The sequence below is a fragment of the Meriones unguiculatus genome, chromosome 17 (genome assembly GCF_030254825.1).
Source record: "Meriones unguiculatus strain TT.TT164.6M chromosome 17, Bangor_MerUng_6.1, whole genome shotgun sequence".
NCBI classification, from domain to species: Eukaryota; Metazoa; Chordata; class Mammalia; order Rodentia; family Muridae; genus Meriones; species Meriones unguiculatus.
In genome coordinates this window covers 93,521,017-93,541,115 of record NC_083364.1, presented here as the reverse complement: position 1 = coordinate 93,541,115, position 20,099 = coordinate 93,521,017, and the positions used below count along the sequence as shown (strand labels likewise).

Here is a 20,099-nt window from a genome sequence, read left to right as displayed (position 1 = left end):
CACATCCGAGTTTACAAAGCTCCGTTCAGTCTTCTAGTTCCTGTGGTGAGTGTTTGCTTTGCACTCTTGGAGGATGGGATGTGACTTGGATGTTAGAAGTAGCTGGTGGAAATCCTGACAGTTAAGGACCAACCAGAACCCACGGAGTCCACTGTGGGCAGCCCACACATCCTGAATTGCTCTCCTCTCTTGCTAAGCTTCTTTCTGGACTGGGTCTATGTTGTAGAGGATGTGACTCTTTTGTCCTGGTCTAAGGCAGAAAAGTTACAAAATCTCACCCATCCAGGGAGCCTCTCCAGGTGTTCTGGCAACAAGAATCTAACAAAGCAAAGGATAAGCAGGGTGTGGTGGCCCGCTTCGTTAATCCCGGCTCTAGGGAGGCAGATCTCTGCAAGTTCCTGATCTACAAATCTAGTTCCGTGACAGCCAGCGCTCTGGCGCACAAGGAAATCCCGTCTCAGAGAACAAAACCACCCAACCGACCAACCAAAAACCCCGAAGTACATGATACTATAGCATAGTGGTGGAGTTCTGATTCAAGTAGAGCATATGTGGAGGTTTGGTCTTTTTAATAATGTTTACATTTATTTTACCTGTATGAGTGTTTTGCCTGTATGTATGTATGCGCACCATTTGCTTACTTGGTGCCCAGGGAAGCCAGAAGAGGAGCAGATCTCCTGGACCTGGAGTCACAGATGGCTGTGAGCCTTCCTTTGGATGCTGGGAAACAAACCAGCAGATCCTCTGGAAGAGCAGCCTGAGCTATCTCAGCCATCTTCCCAGTCCCGTGTTTGTTTTACTGATGGAGAGTGAAACCAGGTGGCGCATTCTGGATGGGCCATGTACTACGTCCTACGTCCTAGATCCTGGGTTATTTTGGGACAGGGTCTCACTTCCGGCTGGTCTTGAATTCGCTGTGGAATTCAGTCTGGCCGGAAATAGGAATCCTTCTGCTTGGGACGATGGGTATGTCTGACCATACTCAAAGCAAAGCTGGAGCATTTTGGAATGCGTGAGTTACAGGCATGTACCACCACACCCGTTTGTATGACGTTGGGAATACAACCCAGATATGTGTTCAAGGCTAAATCCTGTCCCAACTGAGTTACCTTCCTAGCTCTGGGACAGACGCCTAAGGAGTTGTGCCCTTCTGTGTCCCCCTGCTTTTTGGGGTGCATGCATAATCCCACACTCCAAAAAGGAATTTATGCAGTGAATATTTACTGAACTTGTATATAATCTAAATCCAAGATTATATACAAGAACCACGGGAGTAACACGAACCAGGATGACATTTGTGATAGTTACAAGATACAAAAATCTTTTGCTTTATTCTGAGTAAAGTTTTTGCATTTGCTTAGGTAAATGCGCTTTGCATTCAATTTAGTAGTAACTTTGACTTCGCATTTTTCTTCAACTGTACTTATATTCTGTCGGAAATGTGGTTATGCTGAAAATCCAAAGATAGCATTTTTAAAGGAGATAAGTAGACATTTGTTCCCCAAACAAGCCAAAAAATACGTTTGGGTGGATGGAAAAAGAACCATCAGGCTGAAATAGCAGTGTAGCTTTATTTGGCGGGTACCCTGATTCCAGGGCATGCAACTTCATCTCTTTAGGTCTTGGTTTCTGAAAGACTTGGAGCACGTGCTCGACTCGACAGTTGGGTGAACAATGCTCACACGCCGATAGGCAAAGGGATCTTGCGTGGTAGGCTTGGATTCCCCACGCAGGTGCGTTCACCCGTGGTGGAGGCGCTTCGATTTATACCTTCTCAAACCTCAACCAACAAGCTCTGGACCTCAGCTCCCGGACGCCAGCAGGGTACCGCGCCAGCCCCGCCCTCAAGGATCAAGCCCTGCCCCCGACACACCGGCCGCACTCTGATTGGTCGCCGTGGTGCGCCCGGGTCTCGCCCCGTCCCGCCCCTGGGGTCCTCGTCCCGCCTCCCTGGGTTATGCCCCGCCCACGCAGGCCACTTGCTGCAATTCCATTGGTCCCTGCGGTGCTCACGGCGCCTCGCCCCCGCCCCACCGGCGCCTCGGCCTCGCGCTTGCCACCGGCCCCGGCTCCCTGGCGGAGGTTGAGCGGGCCGCAGCTGCCCCGGCCGACGCGCACCCCCGACACCCCCGCGCCCGCCTGGGCTCGGCCTGGACGTCGCAGGTAGCCGGGTGAGTGCGCTTGACAGTCTCGGGCTCCCGCGATCCCCGCCCGGGCGCGGCGCCGCCGGAGTCGGTGCTGAGGAGCGCGCGGGCGACCCGCGGGGCTCAGCCTGCGCCCGCGTCCTCCTGGCCGCCGTGGCCCTGACGCGGCCGTGACCCGCACCCCGCCGGGCAGGCCGCTCCGCCGCACCCCTCGTCCCGAGGCTGGGGAGGTCTCTGTCTCCTTCGCCGGAGCGCCCGGGGCGACCGGCGAGGGATGAAGGAGCTGTGGGCCGCTGCCGCAGCCGCCACCGAGGCCCCACGAGTGTCTGGGGACGAGCGACCCTCCCGTTTGCTCCGAGCCATTGCCGACAACTGTCGGCGTTGCCTTGACTTTCCCCGCCGTCCTGCGGGCGCGGGGATGAGGGAGGAAGTCATCCCGAGTGGCGAGTGGCCTTTTCCGAGAAGTAGCGCAGGGCGTGCTCGCTGTGGGCTAGGCCATTTTGGGTTTTCGCCGGTGAGCTGGTTTCCGACTTCACCGCTGGAAGGTACTTGAGCCCGAAAGGTGGATAGATGCTTGACCTTTCCAACTGCAGCGGTGGAGGGGCTGGGCTCGCTTCCACCTCGCCCTGCCATGGGAGGAGGGGGCGTGGAAATGCTCACTCTCAACAACAGTCTTTTATTTATTTTTTCTCCTCCATCTCCAACTCTTCACCCTTCTTGTACCATAAATCCCATTTGTAGATAATTCCGGGGGCGCTTACTCCCAAGCTTCTCATCCTTTCTCGTCATCTTCAATCCGTTTGTCTTTTCTGTCTGAGTAGGTTTCCAAAGATCAGAGCCAGGCAATTTAACACTTTAACCGAGCATAGTTTTGAAGGACTTTCTGATCCTAAAATGAAACCCAGAGGTTAATTTGCATAGCGACGACGCAGGAAAAGCAGGTTTAATTGGAGCGGGGTAAGAATGTAGTTTTCCCTCTTGGGGAGACACACCCTTTTAACCTCCAATTTCTTCCTGCATCAGATAGACAACCATCTTCACTGCTTGGTTTTGGTTTGGTTGTTTTGTTTGTTTGGTTTTGGTTTCAGTTTTCTAAATTCACTTCTTGAATCCAGAGGTAAAGAATTAATCATGCTTAATCCTTATTTCCCTTTTAATATAACAAACCCACACGGCGTTGCAGAAGGATATCAAGTAAGGTTCAGACGATACAGAAACATCAAATAAAAAGTGAAATCCTGAAAATTCCCATTCCTTCACTCCCCACTTTATTCTCACAGTTGTATAATGTTGCTTGGCAACAGCTAATGAAGACACATTTTCACACTGATTTATGTGGACTTAATCTAAAAAAACAAAAACCAAAAACAAAACAAAACAAAAAAAAACCACCACTAAGAGGACCAGAGAGACGGCTTAATGGCTGAATGCTCCCGGCTTTCACCTAAGTTCAACCTTCTGACTAAACCCACATCAGGCTCTCAGCCCACTTGTAACTCACACTCGAGGGAATCGATGTCTCGGGCCTCTGTGGGCACTTACACATACTCTGCACACACACACACACACACACACACATACACACACATTTTTAAAAGCTGTATAGTATGCCATTATTTGGATCTACTATAATGTGGTTTTGGTCACTTACTGATAGATATTTTTTATTGTTTTTTAAATTAGCTTCTAGTAAAAGTGTTGCATTAAAACCCTTTTGGCATCATAGGCTAAATTTCATGTAGGTAACACAGATGATAGCTCTTTAGTATACTTTCCTATCAGAAGGAAATGTTATTAATAAATTTAACTTATTAATAATAAGCTTTCACTTATTTGCTTTTTAATTTTATTTATTTATAGTGTATATTTGAGCACATGTATGTGTGTGTGTGTTTGTGTGTGTGCAAGTGCCTATGCAGAGGCCAAAGGTCAATGTCCTCTGTTGCTCCCCACTTATGCTAGAAATGGGGTTTCAGCAGACCTACGGCTCATCATTTGGTCTAGACTAGCTGGCCAGCAAGTGCCTGGGATCTACCTGTCTCTGATCCTCTTAACCCCAGTGCTGGGGTTACAGCTCTGTGTCCTAAAACTCAGCTTTGACATGGGTGCTGGGGCTCTACCTAAGGTCCCACCACAAGCATTTTATCCACAGAGCCATCTCCCCAGCTCTATTGCTCTTCTGAGACAGGGTCTCACTGTGTAGTCTGGCTGGCCTGGTACTTGCTTTGTAAGCCAGGGTGGCCTCGAATTCACAGCAATTCTCTTGCCTTAGCAGGCTTATCATTGCTAAGTTTATGAGTTGTGTACATTCCTACACGCTGGTGTTTTTTGTGTTGCTGTTCTGATCTCACTAGGTAGCCATGGCTGCTCAACTGTGTAGACCAGGCTGGTGTTGACTTCACAGAAATCTACCTGCCTCTGCCTCTCCAGTGCTGGGGAAAAGCCTAGCACAGCCACACCCTGCTCTGGAGTTTTTATAGTTACAGACTGCATTAGAGAAAAATTGGAGGGTGTTATGAAATAATGGTAAATGTATTGACCTTATTAACTTAAAGTAGTGATGACCTTCAGGTTCTTCAGCTGCATTTGACTTGGGCGAGATGAATAAAGAGGCTGTAGGAAGAGAAGATGTGAGCAGATACATTTGGGGTACATATTCTGTGGAACACCCTTGAATATCCAAGAACATCAGTGCTTGTTTTTAAAAATTATTTTGGGGAGCACTGAAAGGATAGTGCAGTGGTTACCAGCACGAGCTGCTCTTCAAGAGGAACTGGGTTTGATTTCCAGCACCCACATCCATGTAGCTCACAACTGTCTGTAACCTCACAGGGGAGCTGACACCCTCTTCTGGCCTCTGAAGGCACCAGGCCTGCAAGTGGTATATAGACTTGCACACAGGCACAACACCCATACACATAATAAAGTAATTAAAGAAATGTATCTCTTATTGTGAGTCAAGTGAAGACAAAGTGTTTTATCTAACTATAATGTAAACAATTAGGCTGGGTGTACTAGCACAGGCTGTTAATCCCAGGTAGAGGCAGGTAGATCTCCTGAGTTCAAGGCCAGCCAGCCTTGTCTATGTTGTGAGTCCCAGGCTACCCAGGGCTACACAGTGAGACCTGGCCCCCAAAGCAACAACAACCAAACCATGTGCCTCAGTGGTGGAGTGCTTATCTGCTTGCAGTGAAGTGCTAGCCTGAATCTCCAGGAGTGAAACAAAATGTGTTTGTGATTCACACTTGGAATGTGATCATTTTGGAAGCTGAGGCAGTAGAATGGGCAGTTTGCGCCAGTCTGGCCTGCTCGCATTCCTCTCTGCCCTAGACAAAAACACTTTTACAGTGCTCACCATTGCACACTATCAGATTTATACAGCAGTCCTTACTTTTTCTAGTGTTTTCTGCGTTGATCTTCATTCTCTTGCCTTTAAGATGTCCCTTATGAGAATAAAGATGGCTCCGGGTAAGAATGCTTGCTCCTCTTTCAAAGGACTGGAGTTCATTTCCCACACTCATGTCAGACAGCCCATAGCTGCCTGTAACTCTAGCTCCGGTAGGGATTCAGTGCCCTTTTCTAGCTTCAGACAGTACACCCCCCAGCACACTTAGGATCATTGACACACACATGCACATGAATAAAACAAATTTTAAGTGATATAAAATATAGTGTGCATTCTTGTTGGTGGTGGCGTACGCCTTTGATCCCAGCACTCAGGAGGCAGAGACAGGTGGATCTCTGAGTTCAAGGCTAGCCTGGTCTACAGGTGGAGTTCCAGGACAGCCAGGGCTACATAGAGAAACTCTTTCTCATCCCCCCCCCCCGCAAAAAAACAAAACAAAACAAAAACAAACCCAAACATAGTGAGCAAGTCTCAAAGTTTTATTTAAGCATTAGAAAGCTTTTTTTTTTCCAAAAAAAATTTAAAGGAATGGGTATTTATGTAGTTCATAGGGAGAAGAATGTCCCGTAGTTGCTATATTAGATATTACAGGCTTATGTTTCACAGGGCAAGAAAACAATTTCAATATTTGGAATGAATTTTCTCTACTAGGTTGTACAAATCCTAATCATACCTTATTAATTTCTACAGTTCAGCCCAAATCTTCAGAGGTTATAAACTACATCTTCGTCTTTCTCAGTAGAGAACTGTTCACTAAAACTGTTAGGACAGGGTCAAGTTTTCCAGAACCCACATGAGATCTGAATAAAATAGCCTTACCATTGGAGAATATAGAACTTCCTGGCTTGGGGTTGTTTTCATTGTTTTACATCTTAAGTTCAGACTCGATTGGAAGAAAAGGACAGTGTGGTCACTATGACTTCCAGGAAGAGGTGAACTAAACAGACTGGCTTCAGCCTGCCAGACTCCTGTAAGAGCCCTTTGTGAGGAAGTCAGGGTGTTCGCCAGGCAGGAGAACCCACGGAAGCAGAGCTGGCTTTAGTGAGGGCATCTGGAGGGCTCCATACCAAGGACTGGAAGGACAGTAGATACATTCATTTCTGCCTCCCTGTTCACCCAAAGCCTCTCTGCATTCTCCAGGGTCCATCAAAACTAAACCTCTTTGTGAGGCAAGTGCCTAGTGGGCCTCAGGGCTTTCAGAAGCGGCATCAGCATATGCTCAAGATGAAGCCAATCCTGCCAAGTGGAGATAGGGATCTGGGCCAGGGTCCAGGGCTTGCAGGCTCGGGTTGAAGACTGCCAGAGCAGCTGGGACACTGTGCTGCTTCCCCTCGGCCTGGCATTCTCTGCTTCAGGGACAAAGCTGGCTTCCTCAGCTCTCCTGTGTTGGGTCTCTCTCTGGTAGCCTGCATTATTTTTGAGGGGTTTACCATCTCTAGTGGTGCTCAAAATTTAGTTGGGGCTTGAAGAAAAGCTATAGTTTGGGAGCGCTTGTGAGGCCCATGCTTTGATTCTGTCTTCACTCTTGATTGATCGTTTGGCTAATAGTACAATTTGGCTGAAAGAATTTTCTTCAGTTTTCCTAATCTGTTTCTAGTACTGCTGTTGAGCCATCTCCTCAAGGTCAGCAGAGAAGCTCTACTTTGTTGTGAGTGCCGTGAATTTAAAGTGGTATGTGGGTCCGCTTTCATCCACATATTTGAGCCCTTTGAATACAAACGGCACAGGAGTATCTTCTGGGAATATTTTGTTGCTTACTTTTTCTGTAGTCTCTTGTCATTTGTATGTGAACTTTCACTTCTGGTTTTCAGTTTCCTTTCTTTCCACCCTCCACACACATACTACTATTGTTTACTTGAGATAGTCTCTTCATTGTAGCCCAGGCTTGCCAGAAACTTATTATGTAATCCAGGCTTGCCCCAAACCCAAAGCTGTTTTTCTGCCTGATTCTCCCCAGCTCTGACATTATTACCAGGACCACCATGTCTGGCTAGTTTTGTTTCTCTAGATCTTGCTGTGTAATCCAGGTTAACCTAAAACTTGCTCTAAAGTCCAGGCTGTACATAACTTAGAATTGCAACCCTCCTGCCACAGTCTTTTTAGTGCTAAGGACTACAGATGGGCATCTTATTCGCCTTAAAAGTTTGAAAATGCATTTTTTTTTTCTTCTTTTGGTTTTTCTGTGTAGCCCTGGCTGTCCTAGAACTGGCTTTGTAGACCAGGCTGGCCTTGAACTCAAGAGTTCTGCCTACCTCTGCCTCCCAAGTGCTAGGATTAAAGGCATGGGCCAATACCTCCTGGCATCTTGTTTTCATTTTTCAAGGCATACTTATTTATTTGTATATGTGTATGGTCGTGCATGCCACAGTTCAGGTGTGGAGATCTGAGGATGACTTGGAGAGAGCTCTTCCACCGCATGGGTTCCAGGCATCCAACTCAGGTTGTCAAGCTTGAGTGCTGTAGGTGCCTTTAAACTGCTGAGCCATCTCCTGGCCCCAGTTTACAGTTCATTTAAAACAGTTTCTACTGTGATGTTTCTAAATCCCAAAGGCTGTTTTCCAGTTTCAAAGTTTCTTAGCGTACTATTTTCTAATGTTTTTATAGATTTTATTTATGTATTTATATGTATGTATGTGTGTGTGAGAGAGAGAAGAGACAGAAAGATCATTTAACCCTCTCCATATGTCTTTCATGTTCAAAGGTTCTTCATACACATAGTAATCTTTGACTCTGCTTAGAATAAAAATAGGGGACTAAAGGGATGATTGCCATCTCTGAGGGTGTGGCTGAGACCTTTGAGCTGTAGCATTGCTCAAGGCCACGAGGTTAGTGGGAACCCCCATACCCGTGTTTTTGTACATTGCCTTGTAATTCCGTCAGGTTCCCCAGGGAAGACTTGCCTTTTTTTTGGGGGGGGGCAAGGTTTCTCTGTGTAACGTTGGCTGCTCTGGACTCACTTTGTAGACCAGGCTTGCCCCAAACTCACAGAGAGCCACCTGACTCTGCCTCCATGACTCCATGTGCCACCAAGACCGGCTTCTGTCTGTATTTTGCCAATGGTCTACTCACGATTGAGGCTCTGTCCTCCCTTTTCTTCTTTTTGAGCTCTCTCCATAGTCAGCCGTGTTGGTCCATGAATCCTTTTTAGCAGGCACCAGTAAGCTCTCAGCCTCCACACATCACCATTTCCAAAGGAGCATCCACGTTTTTAAGCATTTGCTATAAGAGCCTCTGCTCTTCTAGATTTCTATCTCAATCTGTTTGGGCTTCTATAACATATCATTATCATTATAATATATAGAATATCATTAACTAAGTAGCTTATAAAGGTTAAAACAATCTCTTTTTCACACTGCTGGAGACTGGGAAGACCAGTGTTGACAGACTTGGTGGCTGGTGACATAACCAGAATCCTAAGCGGAGACCTGACGCTAGGGGTTCCAGTGAGTCATACAGCCACTTGCTCCAGTCAAACAGGAGACAAAAGGTGGTGACTGTGGGAAAGCAGTTCATCTCAGAGCAGCCCGCTGGGAAGGCAGGACTGAAGCTACCTTAAGGTAGGAACAACTTACACAGGGAAGGGACAGCCAGACCAAAGGTCTGCACATACGCAGTCCTGCTCAGATGATAGTCTAGAAGTCATTGTTCCAGGGCCGGCTCTGCAGTCTTACCTGGGCCAAGGAGACTGTGTCTTTGGAGAAGTATTTTCCATTTCATTTCCTTGGGGGAATGTTTATCTTTAAACCTTATTCTGGAATCTGAGATAACTGAGAAAAAGAGTGGGCTGGAGTGGACATAATGGCACAAACCTGTCATACCAGTCCTGGAGCCGTGGAGGCAGGTAGGTTTCAAGTTTGCCGTAAAACTGGGCTATATCCACGTTCCAAGCATGCCAGCTTGTGGGACCCTGTCTTAAAAACGAAGTGAGAAAAGAATAGGTCAGAGAGAGAGAAAATGGAGTTCTGCTGGGGGGGGCTGACTGGCTCAGAGACACATTTTACCTTGGCACAATGGGAAGGGTGATGGATCTCTACCAGGTTTCTTCTATGACGTGGCTGATGCCATCTATAAGCGCCCACTATCACGACCTAATCTAATCCATAGTCATCTATCCCTTAACCCTGTCAGCTTGGGTGTGAAGTGGGGTTTTAATGTTTGTATTTGGGGCACACAAACATTAGCAGCTTTCTTTACAGTCCCCCATTCGCACATCCACGGGGACAGGTGTGTGAAATCCTGTAATGTAGGACACGTGTTTGGGTTTATCTCTTTGACCCAAGATATCTTTAAAACATTATTCTAAACTGTGCCCAGTAAAGCTTTTGTCTTGTTGATAACACTGACATGAATGAAATGGAGGAGGGAGCCCCTTGAAGCATTTACCCCAGCTGCTCTTGAGGAGTGCGTCACTGCAGGGTGTAGACGTGTAGAGCTAGGGTGCCCTGGAGGTGATGCAGTGCAGTGGTGGCAGAGTTCGCTCATCACTGATTTTTCCAAACTGGAGAGTTACAAAAATCGGTTCCTAGCCTGTTTCCTCCTAAGTTTCTGGTCTTTTTTTTTTTTTTTTTTTATAAATGTTTATTAATTATTTATACAACGTTGTGCCTGCATGTACACCTGCAGGCCAGAAGAGGGCACTAGTTCTCATTATAGATGGTTGTGAGCCACCATGTGGTTGCTGGGAATTGAACTCAGGACCTCTGGAGGAGCATTCGGTGCTCCTAACCTCTGACCCATCTCTCTAGCCCCAAGTTTCTGGTCTTTTAAAGGGTGGTTCCAATGACCTCTTCTTCCAACCTTAAATTCCTCACAATGTGAATTTAGCCCTTCGTGAGTTACTGTTGGTTTCTATCACTCCACTAGATTCTCGACCAAAAGAGCTTTAGGGAGAAGGCTTACTTGGTTCACACTTGAACTTGTTCAGTTGGCCCCATCACCTTCGGGGACAAGGAAGAAATGGCACGGTAAAGGACGCTGCTCACCTCTGGCAGCTGGGGGTCACACAGAGCAGAAAGGGGCCAGGAACAAGATGCGCCCTCTGCTGGCCTGATGCCTTTGCACAGGCCTTGCTTCTTAGTTCCTACCCTCCCAGCGATGCATCAAACTATGAGGGTTCTAGGATGGGATGGTATAGCTGCTGTGCAGCCTGAGAGGGAAGCCAGTACTTAGTGGACCTGGAGAGGCTGGGATCTCTTATGGGGACAGGGACAGGGACAGGGACAGGGAGAGGGAGAGGGAGAGGGAGAGGGAGAGGGAGAGGGAGAGGGAGAGGGATGTACTGTAGGGCTCTGTTCTTATGCCAAATGACAGGGCAAGTGACTCTTTAAGTAGGAGGAAAACAGATTTGCATTATTTTATATAAAAAGCATTCTGTCTGCAGTGCAGTACATATTGGTGAGGACAGGAGTGACATGACTGGACCTGCCAGGAGGCTGTTATGATGGCTCAGGGGTGCACACCGTATTCAGGTCATGATGCAGGGAGAGGACAATCAGTAGGAGCAAAGATGGGCTGAAAGGGAGACAGAAGGGAGAAGTGGCAAGGGTGATGTCTGGACTTGTAAAACTGCAGAATGGTGATTCATTCATTCAGAGCCTGTGAATAGGGTCAGCTTGGGAAAGCCTTGGGTCAGACCTGCTGATGTTAAGGAGGTTTTGCAGAGTATCAAGCAGGTAGCTGTGTGAATCTGGGGCCAGATGTTTATATTTAAATCACTTTTCTGTGGTTCTCTTGCCACTCCTCTCTGCTGTCTCACTAGACAGGAAGTCGGGGTGGGCACGGGACAAGGAGCTGGCCGGTGAGCACTAACGGAGATCAGACACTCTGGGAACCACTTCAGGGAGCTAGTTCAACTTTAATTCCAGAGCAAAAAGGCTATACCTTTGGGGAGCGGGGGGGGGGCCTCCAAGAATAGGTGTTCATAATTGGTTGGAACTAGGCACTTCAAGGATGCTTGATTTGCATTAAACAGCACGAGCCTATCATATGAACGGGACACAGTACCTATATATAATATATATAGTACCTATATATAATTATCCTATAGGTTCCGGGAGGGGAGAGCTAGCAGGGAGCTGTGTCAAAGTTCGTATATCAAATGTGGTTAGGGCATCTGTGTAGAGACACTGTCCAAATGAAGTCAGGCAGAGAGCAGGAGGCCCTGCTGGGGAGAAGGAGTCCTGAACCTTAAGCCTAGCTCAGAAGGGCTGTCTGGACAGGGAGGACCGCAACCTCAAACAGCAGGGTCCTTCCAACACTTTTCCATTGAGAAGCAGTAGAAGTGAAGACTCATCAGATAATCTACATTGAATACTAGTTGTTAGCAAGGGTATTATTGGGGGAATTACAAAGTTAGGAAATTGAAGTCTCTTTAAAAATTCATACTTTCTGTCGTTTACTTTGATTTTAGATTAAATCTTTTCTCCAGACTAGAAATTCTTTCCAGCAAGAAAGTGTTCCCTGATATTAAATATGTAAAATGTTTCCCCCAAAATACAACTCTGTGAGTAATCCCTGCTGCTGGGCTGGGAGGCCTATAAAACACGTGTTTTCCCAGCTCCCCTGGCATGGTTTACGCCAGCAGTGCTGGCCAAGGTCATTGCTTCCTTGCTGAACTGCTTTCTTCTCTTTCCAAATGACCTATAGTGCACTGCTTGTCTGCATTGTCTCTTTCTTGCTGTCTTCACCACGGCAGGTGAATAATCATCGCCATGGTATCTGAAATGAGGACCCGCTGCAGAGGTCTCCATTGTGGGTCATGATGGACAGCAGTGTAGTGTCAGAGGCGCTGGAGTCAGGTGTGACCTTTAGGGAGAAGCCTGGTGTTCCTGCTCCTTATGTGACCGTGACAGGAGAACTCTCCTTTGAAAGTTTAATGCTCTTCGGCAACGCCAGAGTACTGTGATGTTAGTGTGTTTGGAGGTTTGGTGGAAATAGTAAAGAATTCTCAAGAAAGCCAGGCGTGGCTCATGGTAGAAATCCTGGTACTTGGGAAGCTGAGGAGAGGAGAATTTTGAGTTCTAGGTCAGTCTGGAATACATGTTCCAGATCAGCCTGGATTCATGGTGAAACCTTGTATCAAAAACAAAACAAAAAGAATTAGAACTTTTGAGCATTGAACGGAATAGGTTGTGAAGAGCCTGAGGTCTGCAAGCAGCCGGCACTGAATAGCCACGCTGCTGGAAGTGGCCACAGTGAAGGGAAGACAGATTCTACTCTGCCTCATCTGAGTCAGCGTGCTTTGCTCTGGCCCTCCAGATCTTGAATGGTGCTTGTATTTTTGTGGTCGCTGCTGTTAATCTGCTTTCTTACTAACGTGTTTTGTGTGTGTACATTGTTGAAGATTGACCCCAGGACCTCACAAATGTCACAAATGCTTGTCACGCGCACTACCTAGAGCTGCACCCCCAGCCCTGCAACAGATTTTAAAAATACAAGGTGTGTGTTTATGTGTGCATGCACGTGCTGTTTGGTGTGTGCACTGTGTGGTTTGTGTGCTGTGTGGTGTGTTCGCTGTATGTGGCAGAGGTCCATGTTGGCTGTCCCCCTTTTCCTCTGTTGGTTTCCACCCTTGTGTTTTGAGCTGGCCTCTCACTGAAGCTGGAGATTTGGGAATCCACTCTCCCCTCCCAGTGTTAGAGTTATAGCTCAGGCTGACACACTTGGCTGTCACCTGAATGTTGGGAATTTGAGCCCCACTACGCACACTTGCGTGACAAATCCTTCACCGAGTGTGCCGCCTCCCCAGCCTCGCGTTTTTTTAATACTTTGATTTTAGATTAAATCTTTTCTCCAGACTAGAAATTCTTTCCAGCAAGAAAGTGTTCCCTGATATTAAATATGTAAAATGTTTCCCCCAAAATACAACTCTGTGAGTAATTCATGCTGCTGGGCTGGGAGGCCTATAAAACATGTGTTCTATATGTTTATAAATATATATAGTTTATAAAATATATATAAACTATAAATATATTTTATAAATATATAAAATATATAAACTATATAAACCATATATAAAATATATAAACTATATAAAACCATAAACTATGGTTTAACTAACCTGTGTGGTGGTGACCCCTGTAATCCAGCACTTGGAGGTAGCCACAGGGGATCCGTCAGTCAAGGCCAGCTTCTGCTGCACAGTGAATCTGAGGCTGGAAGATAATTACTAGCACTTCAGCACCTGAAAGACGAGGCTGCCCCTCCCACGGCCCCAGGCTCCTCCCCACAGAGGCCTTTTGTAAATCTCTAGAAAATGTTCTAGGGAAGTGGCTCTCAGCCTTCCTAAGCTGCAGCCCTTTAATACAGTTCCTCATGCTGTGGCAACCCCAGCCATAAAAGGAATTCACTGTTACTTCAGGACTGTAATTTTGTATCACCATTTCAGGTACCACTTCCTCCTGACAGCCTCCTTTCTAGACCTCTGGCTTCAGCAGTCTTCAACTCCTCCTCCAAACAGCCATTACCAGAATTATCTTTCTAAGTTACAGATCTGATCCTGTCACTTTCTTGCTTGCAACCCTCTTTTAAATTGTTTTAATATATAAATTTATTTTTTATAATTTATTCACTTTATATCCTGATTGTAGTCCCCTCCCTCGTCTCCTCTTCCCTCCTTCTCTCTTCCCCCCAATCCCCTTCTCCTAGTCCACAGAAAAGGGGAGCCCTCCTTTCCTACCATCTGACCCTACCTTATCAAGTCTCATCAGGACTGCCTGGATCCTCTTCCTCTGTGGCCTGACAAGGCCACCCCACCAGGCAGAAGTGATCAAAGAGTGAGCAACAGAGTCCATGTCAGAGACAGCCCCTGCTCCTCTTACTAGGGAACCCACATGGAGACTGATCTGTCTATGGGCTACATCTGAGCAACACTGGCTATTCACCTGGGTTCTTGTCTGGGCCCAGGAGAGACAGCTTAGTGGTTAACAGCACTTACTACTCCTACAGAAGACGTGGGTTCAGTTCCCAACACCCACACAATGGCTCACAGCTACCTGTAACTCCAGTTCCAGGGGATCTGATGCTTTGTACCTCTGCAGGCTCCTTCATGCATGTACAACATGCATACGCTCAGGCACACACACACACACATAAAATAACATTTTAAAAATTATGAAGACCTATTTATTTTATTTTATATATATGAGTACCTACGGGCGCATATGTATGTGTACCACGTGTGGGCATAGTGCCCAAGGCCAGAGAGAATGTCAGATCTGCCAGAACTGGACTGACCTGTGGTAAACATCAATAATGAAGTCATTATGAAGGTTGAGCTTCCCAGGTGACAGGGTTCCTAGTGTGACACTCTTTCCCGGCCTAAGTGCTTTAAGCCATGCTTCTGGTCATGGTGTTCTGGGCCCTTCTCGCCTGAGAGGTCTTCAGTTGGCTTCTCCTTTACAGCCAGTAAGGCTTTGGTGAGGTCCATATTAATCGTTTTTGGAATTGGCTCTTAGCTGCCTTTCTCTACCTTGATCCAAGCCACATGCCCCATTTCATTACTTGTTGGCTGTCTGGGTTGAGACTCAATGGTAGGATATAATTTTCCTTATGTTTGCTCTACCTCTTTTGCACGTCCTTAATCTCATCAGTTTCCATGTTCTTCTGTCCTACTCCATCCCTGATCCATGCAGTTTAACCCCCAGGAGGGTCACAAACCAGAGTGTGAAAAGAACTACACATTTTCTGCTTGTAGAACTACTTCCAACAGGCACATGGGAAAGGAGTTTGAGCTTTTGTGGGAAAGGAAGTTCACCTCATGTAATCTGCAGGCGTTGTTTCACGCCGCTAGTGGCCTTCCTGGTACGGGCTCCTCGCTGGTGACTGTTGACACTTTCACCAACAGTCTGATGCTGTGTCTGCAGGATAGCTTACTCAGAGGTGCTACCATTGACGTTCGTAGCAAGTAGCTACGATCTCGGCTGGTCAGTCACCTTGGCTTTGTGAGGCTGGGTTTTATATTTTGTTTGGGTGTGTCTGGAAATCCCAGCAGGCTTGCTGATCCACTCTGACCTGGTGAAACTGAGCTCTGGTAGGTTTGCCCTGCAGGGAGCAGCAGTTAGAAGCTCTTCTCCAGTTTGAACCATCAGATGTTTTCCCTGTTGGTTTCCTCGGTGTCTTCACACACCAGATACCCAGGAGTTAACTGCGGGGATAAGAGGGAGCACACACTTAAGAGTTTGGGATTGCCAAGATTTTCCACTTCAGTTTCCAGCTGACTTGACATCTCAAACTAGTAAATTCATGGTTTTTTGTTTTCTTTATTTTTATTTATTTATTTATTCATTCATTTATTTATTTATTTATTTATTTATTTTTGTGTGTGTGTTTCCTAAACTGAGAGTGGAGGCTTTGGCGTCGGGCTGTGTTGTGTTAGAGGGGACCCATTAATTGTATTTTCTTGCTCATATGGTTGAGTCTCCTTCAGACTCTTGCTACTTTGGAAAAGCAATATTTAGTGTTTTGTTTTTGAGACAAAAACAGTAGCCCTGGCTCTCCTGGAACTCAGGTTAGAGTTGGCTAGACAGCCTTGAACTCAGAAATCCACCTTCTCCTACCTCCTGAGTGCTGGGATTAAAGGTGTCCTCCACCACCCCCAGCTTTTTTTTTTTTTTTTTTTTAACTTTTTATTGATTCTTTGTGACTTTCATGCCAGGCACCCAAGCTCCACTCATCTCCCCAGCCCTCATCCCCACCCTCTGCCCTTGCAGCCTTCCCCACAAAGAAAAACAATCTCATTGTGGAAGCTGCACTGTGTGACAGTGTGTCCACAGAATATCCTTTTGTCCACACTTTTTTACTTGCAAAAGTTTATTTATTTGCATTGAGTCATTGGTCTGGTTTGAGGCCTCTGGCTTCTGCTACACTGTCAGTACTGATCCTCATGAGGACTTCTTTTCTACATCCTGTTGTTGTCCTGTGTCATGGAGATCCTGTAGCTTTGTATCTGTAGGAGCTGCTCCTTTATGTGATCCAGCAGATCATTCGTGGGGTAGATGTTGGGGTAGGCCAATTCAAAGCCCTGAATCTGGGCCTGAGCCTGAGTTGGCTGAGCTCACCAGCCCACCATCTCTCCCACACCCACGACACCAGGGGAGCTCTCCAGCACTGTCCCAGCTAGCTCACCCAGTGCCAAAGCCAGCAAGGGGCATAGTCAGCTCTCTACTCTGATGTCCTCGGGGCTGGCTCTCCCGCAGCAACCATGCCAACAGGGTTGGCTCTATTGTGCTGTTCAGGTGAGGGCCCACTCTCCCAAGTGTTGCAGTGGGCAAGGGGCTGGGACAGCTCTCCAGCTCCAACCCTTGGGGCTGGCTTACCTGAAACCAGAGCCAGCACTACTGTGCTGCCCAGGTGAGGTGCAGGGCCTGCTGTCCTGAGTGCTTTGGCTAGTGAGGGTCAAAGCCAGCTCTCCTGATCTCATGACCTCCAGGCCAGCTTTCCTGCCTGCAATAGGTGGCAAGGGACGGGGGTGGGGACAGCCCTTTCTTCCTCAGGGTGGGCTGGTGAGCTACCGCACATCAGGGCCAGCTCTCCCACACTCACTTCCTCGGGGCAACCTCACCCTTGTCCCTGCCACCAGGGTCAGCTCTACTGTGCTGCCCAGGTAGAGTGTAGGGCTGGCTCTCAGGAGTGCTGCAGCTGGTGAGGGCTGGGGCCAGCTCTGCGACGCTTTCAGACATCAACATGGCTTTAGGCAGCAGCTCAAACCAGAAACATCTGGCCTTGGTTGGTAACAGACACCTGCTGCTGCAGGGCCATGGGCCCTCGGTGGCAGCACAGGCTAGACCTCAGCGTGACGGTGGCATTGTGGGCTACTGACACCAGGCTGTCCCTCACTACTCTTCAGTTCTCCTCTCCTCATTCTGCACACATCCTTCTGCTTCTCCTTCTCTTCCGTCTCTCCATCTCACTTGCTCATCTTAGTGGCTCCAATGGACTCTGAGCGTCTGGGGTCCTCTCAAGAGTGCTATGCTCTGTCCATGCCATGTGGAGCTGGGCTGGGGGTCATCTTGGGCTCACAACTTTTATTCTTACCCTGTTGGCACAGAGATACTTTCTTTTTTGTTTAAGATTTGTTAATATGTATGCAATGCTCTGTCTGCATGCACAGCCGCATGTCAGAAGCAGGCACCAGATCTCACTGTAGATGGTTGCTGCGAATTGAACTCAGGACCTCTGGAAGAACAGCCAGTGCTCTTAACCTCTGAGCCATCTCTCCAGCCCCAGTCCTTCTTTTCTTCAACTCTGGTTTAAATACCAAGCAGGCCTTGCACACAAAGGAGGAGGCCATAGTGCCTGAGCTTCAGTGTTTGAAAATAAGATTGTTTTCCTGTCCTTTTTAGAAGTTATGATGGTTGTTATGATGGTTCTGAATCTCCTGTTGGGGCACAGTCTTTTTGTTTTTATTTTAGTCCAGTATGTTGTGCTGTTCTCTTTCATTTGTTTATCTTTGTTGTTTTGAGATGGTCTCACTATGTACCCCTGGCTGAACTCAGCAATCTGGCTGTCTCTGCCTCCTGAGCACTAGGATCAACAGCTTGTGCCCCTAAGGGCTAGTATGCTACAGTATTTTTTAATTAAATTTTTATTTTTTATATTAATTACAGTTTATTCATTTTATATCCCAGCTGTAGCCCCCTCCCTCATTCCTTCCCAATCCCACCCTCCTTCCCTCATCTCCTGTCATGCCCCTTTCCAAGTCCACTGATAGGGGAGGTCCTCCTCCCCTTCCATCTGACCCTAGCCTATCAGGTCTCCTCAGGACTGGCTACACTGTCCTCCTCTGTGGCCTGGTAGGGCTGCTCCCCCTCGGGGGAGGTGGCCAAAGAGCTGTATGCTAACACTCTTAGCAGTTCTTCATTCATACTGTTTCTCTCTTTCATTAACTATTGTTGCATTGTAGACTAACTTCAAAACCTAGAGGCTTCAAGTACCTTTTGTTTTACTTAATAGGTTCTGTAGATAAAGACTTTGGAAAGCCTTCCCCACCCCCCAAGATAAGGTTTCTCTGCTCCATGTGTCTGGCCCCTTACCTGGAAGGCTCAAATGATAGGATGACGCTACATCTAGGGCAGCAATCATCTTTACTCACCCATTTGGCCCTTGAGGCTGTTGGCAGAGACTCACCTGTAATTGTGGCTTCCTCGCAGCAAGCTAGCTTTGGAACTTTTCATGCTCACCCAGGACTCAGCAGTGGGACGCATTAGTGTCCAGAACCAGGTGGAGCTGCATTGCTTACTGTGACCTAATCCTAGAGGTTGCACGGCACAAGTTGCACAGTATTTCTTCCTCCATGTTTGTTGACCAGTCTTTACTGTGTCAGATTCTCCTATTCTGGTCTTGACTGTTGACTCAAATTCAAGGGCGAGAGCACACGCTCTCTTCTGAATGAAAGCCATGTCCATATGTCCATATGAAAGAATTTACAGATGGCCTTTTATTTTAGTTTTCATTTTGTGGTGCTGATGACAGCCTTTCTATTTTTGTTTGGCTTTGTCGTGTGGATGATCAAAGCAAGGTCCTCCTCCTTGCCTGTCCTCTACCCCCGCCACCTGCAGGTGCTAAAATTGAAATGACCATTTGAAAGGCTGTAGCTCCCCCTGGCGTCCAAGCACAGGTCTACATACACCTCAATAGCTTTTGGTTTGCTTTGTTGTTTTTTGGTTGGTTGGATGTTTTTGTTTTTTTGTGGATTTTGTTTGTTTATGTGACAGGGCTTACTGTGTAGTGTGGATGTCCTGTTAATAGGCACTTCTTGAAGTGTAGTTGTTTCTAACTATGTAGATAAGAACTTGGGTCAATTTAGGATTTAAACTCTAAGAAAGGAATAAAATGTTTTACTTACCTATTTTATTTTGAGACAAGGTCTCACTGTGTAGCCCTGGTCTATAACTTGTTCTGTTGACCAGGCTGGCCTGGAACTCACAGAGACCTGCCTGCTTCTACCTCCCAAGTGACGGCATTAAAAGCATACACCACCACACCAACTGGATGTTTCACTTCTTGAATGCACTCCCTGGGGGTGGGGAGGTGGCTCAGCGGTCAAGGGCTTATACTGCCCTTCCATAGACCCAAGCTTGTTTCCCAGTACCCATGCCAGGTGGAAGACCAGCTCCAAGCCATCCTGAGTTCTCCTGGCACCTGTGGCCACCTTGCTCCCCACAATACACACATACATATTACTTAATTAAGTTCTTAAAAGCATTTCTTTAGGTTGATTTTTTTTGTCTTTCAGTTTGTAGGAAACATTATTTAATGAAAAAGTTTGTGCTCATGGAGTAGACATGGCAGGCTTCCTGGATAACTTCCGCTGGCCGGAGTGTGAATGTGTCGACTGGAGCGAGCGAAGAAACACTGTGGCCTCCGTGGTGGCAGGCATACTGGTAAGTGAGAGACACTGGTGATATCAGCCTTTGCATCTGTCTTCAGAGTGAGTGTCCTTATGGTGAACCGCCTTTCAGAAGCAGCTCGCTGCTGGGGAGGCTAGGCATTGTGATTACTAGCCTGGTGGCTCATTTTGGTTCGGGAGTCAGGTGTTGTGTGGTCCAGGC

At 47.1% G+C, this 20,099-nt stretch overlaps 1 protein-coding gene across 2 annotated transcripts in view; it reads left to right on the top strand.

Annotated features, from left to right (window-relative positions):
- Positions 1 to 2,014: 2,014 nt before the first annotated feature.
- The window catches only part of Tmem50b (transmembrane protein 50B), a 32,757-nt gene continuing 14,672 nt past the window's right edge, over positions 2,015 to 20,099 (top strand). The window contains exons 1-2 of one of the 2 annotated variants that reach the window (XM_021628615.2): positions 2,015 to 2,171; positions 19,784 to 19,931. In XM_021628615.2, coding sequence (XP_021484290.1) covers positions 19,833 to 19,931 — 99 coding nt within the window. In that variant the 5' untranslated portion in view covers positions 2,015 to 2,171; positions 19,784 to 19,832. Of the gene's footprint in view, positions 2,172 to 2,664; positions 2,690 to 19,783; positions 19,932 to 20,099 lie in introns of those variants that run through there. The other variant, XM_060370737.1, reaches the window with a different exon arrangement.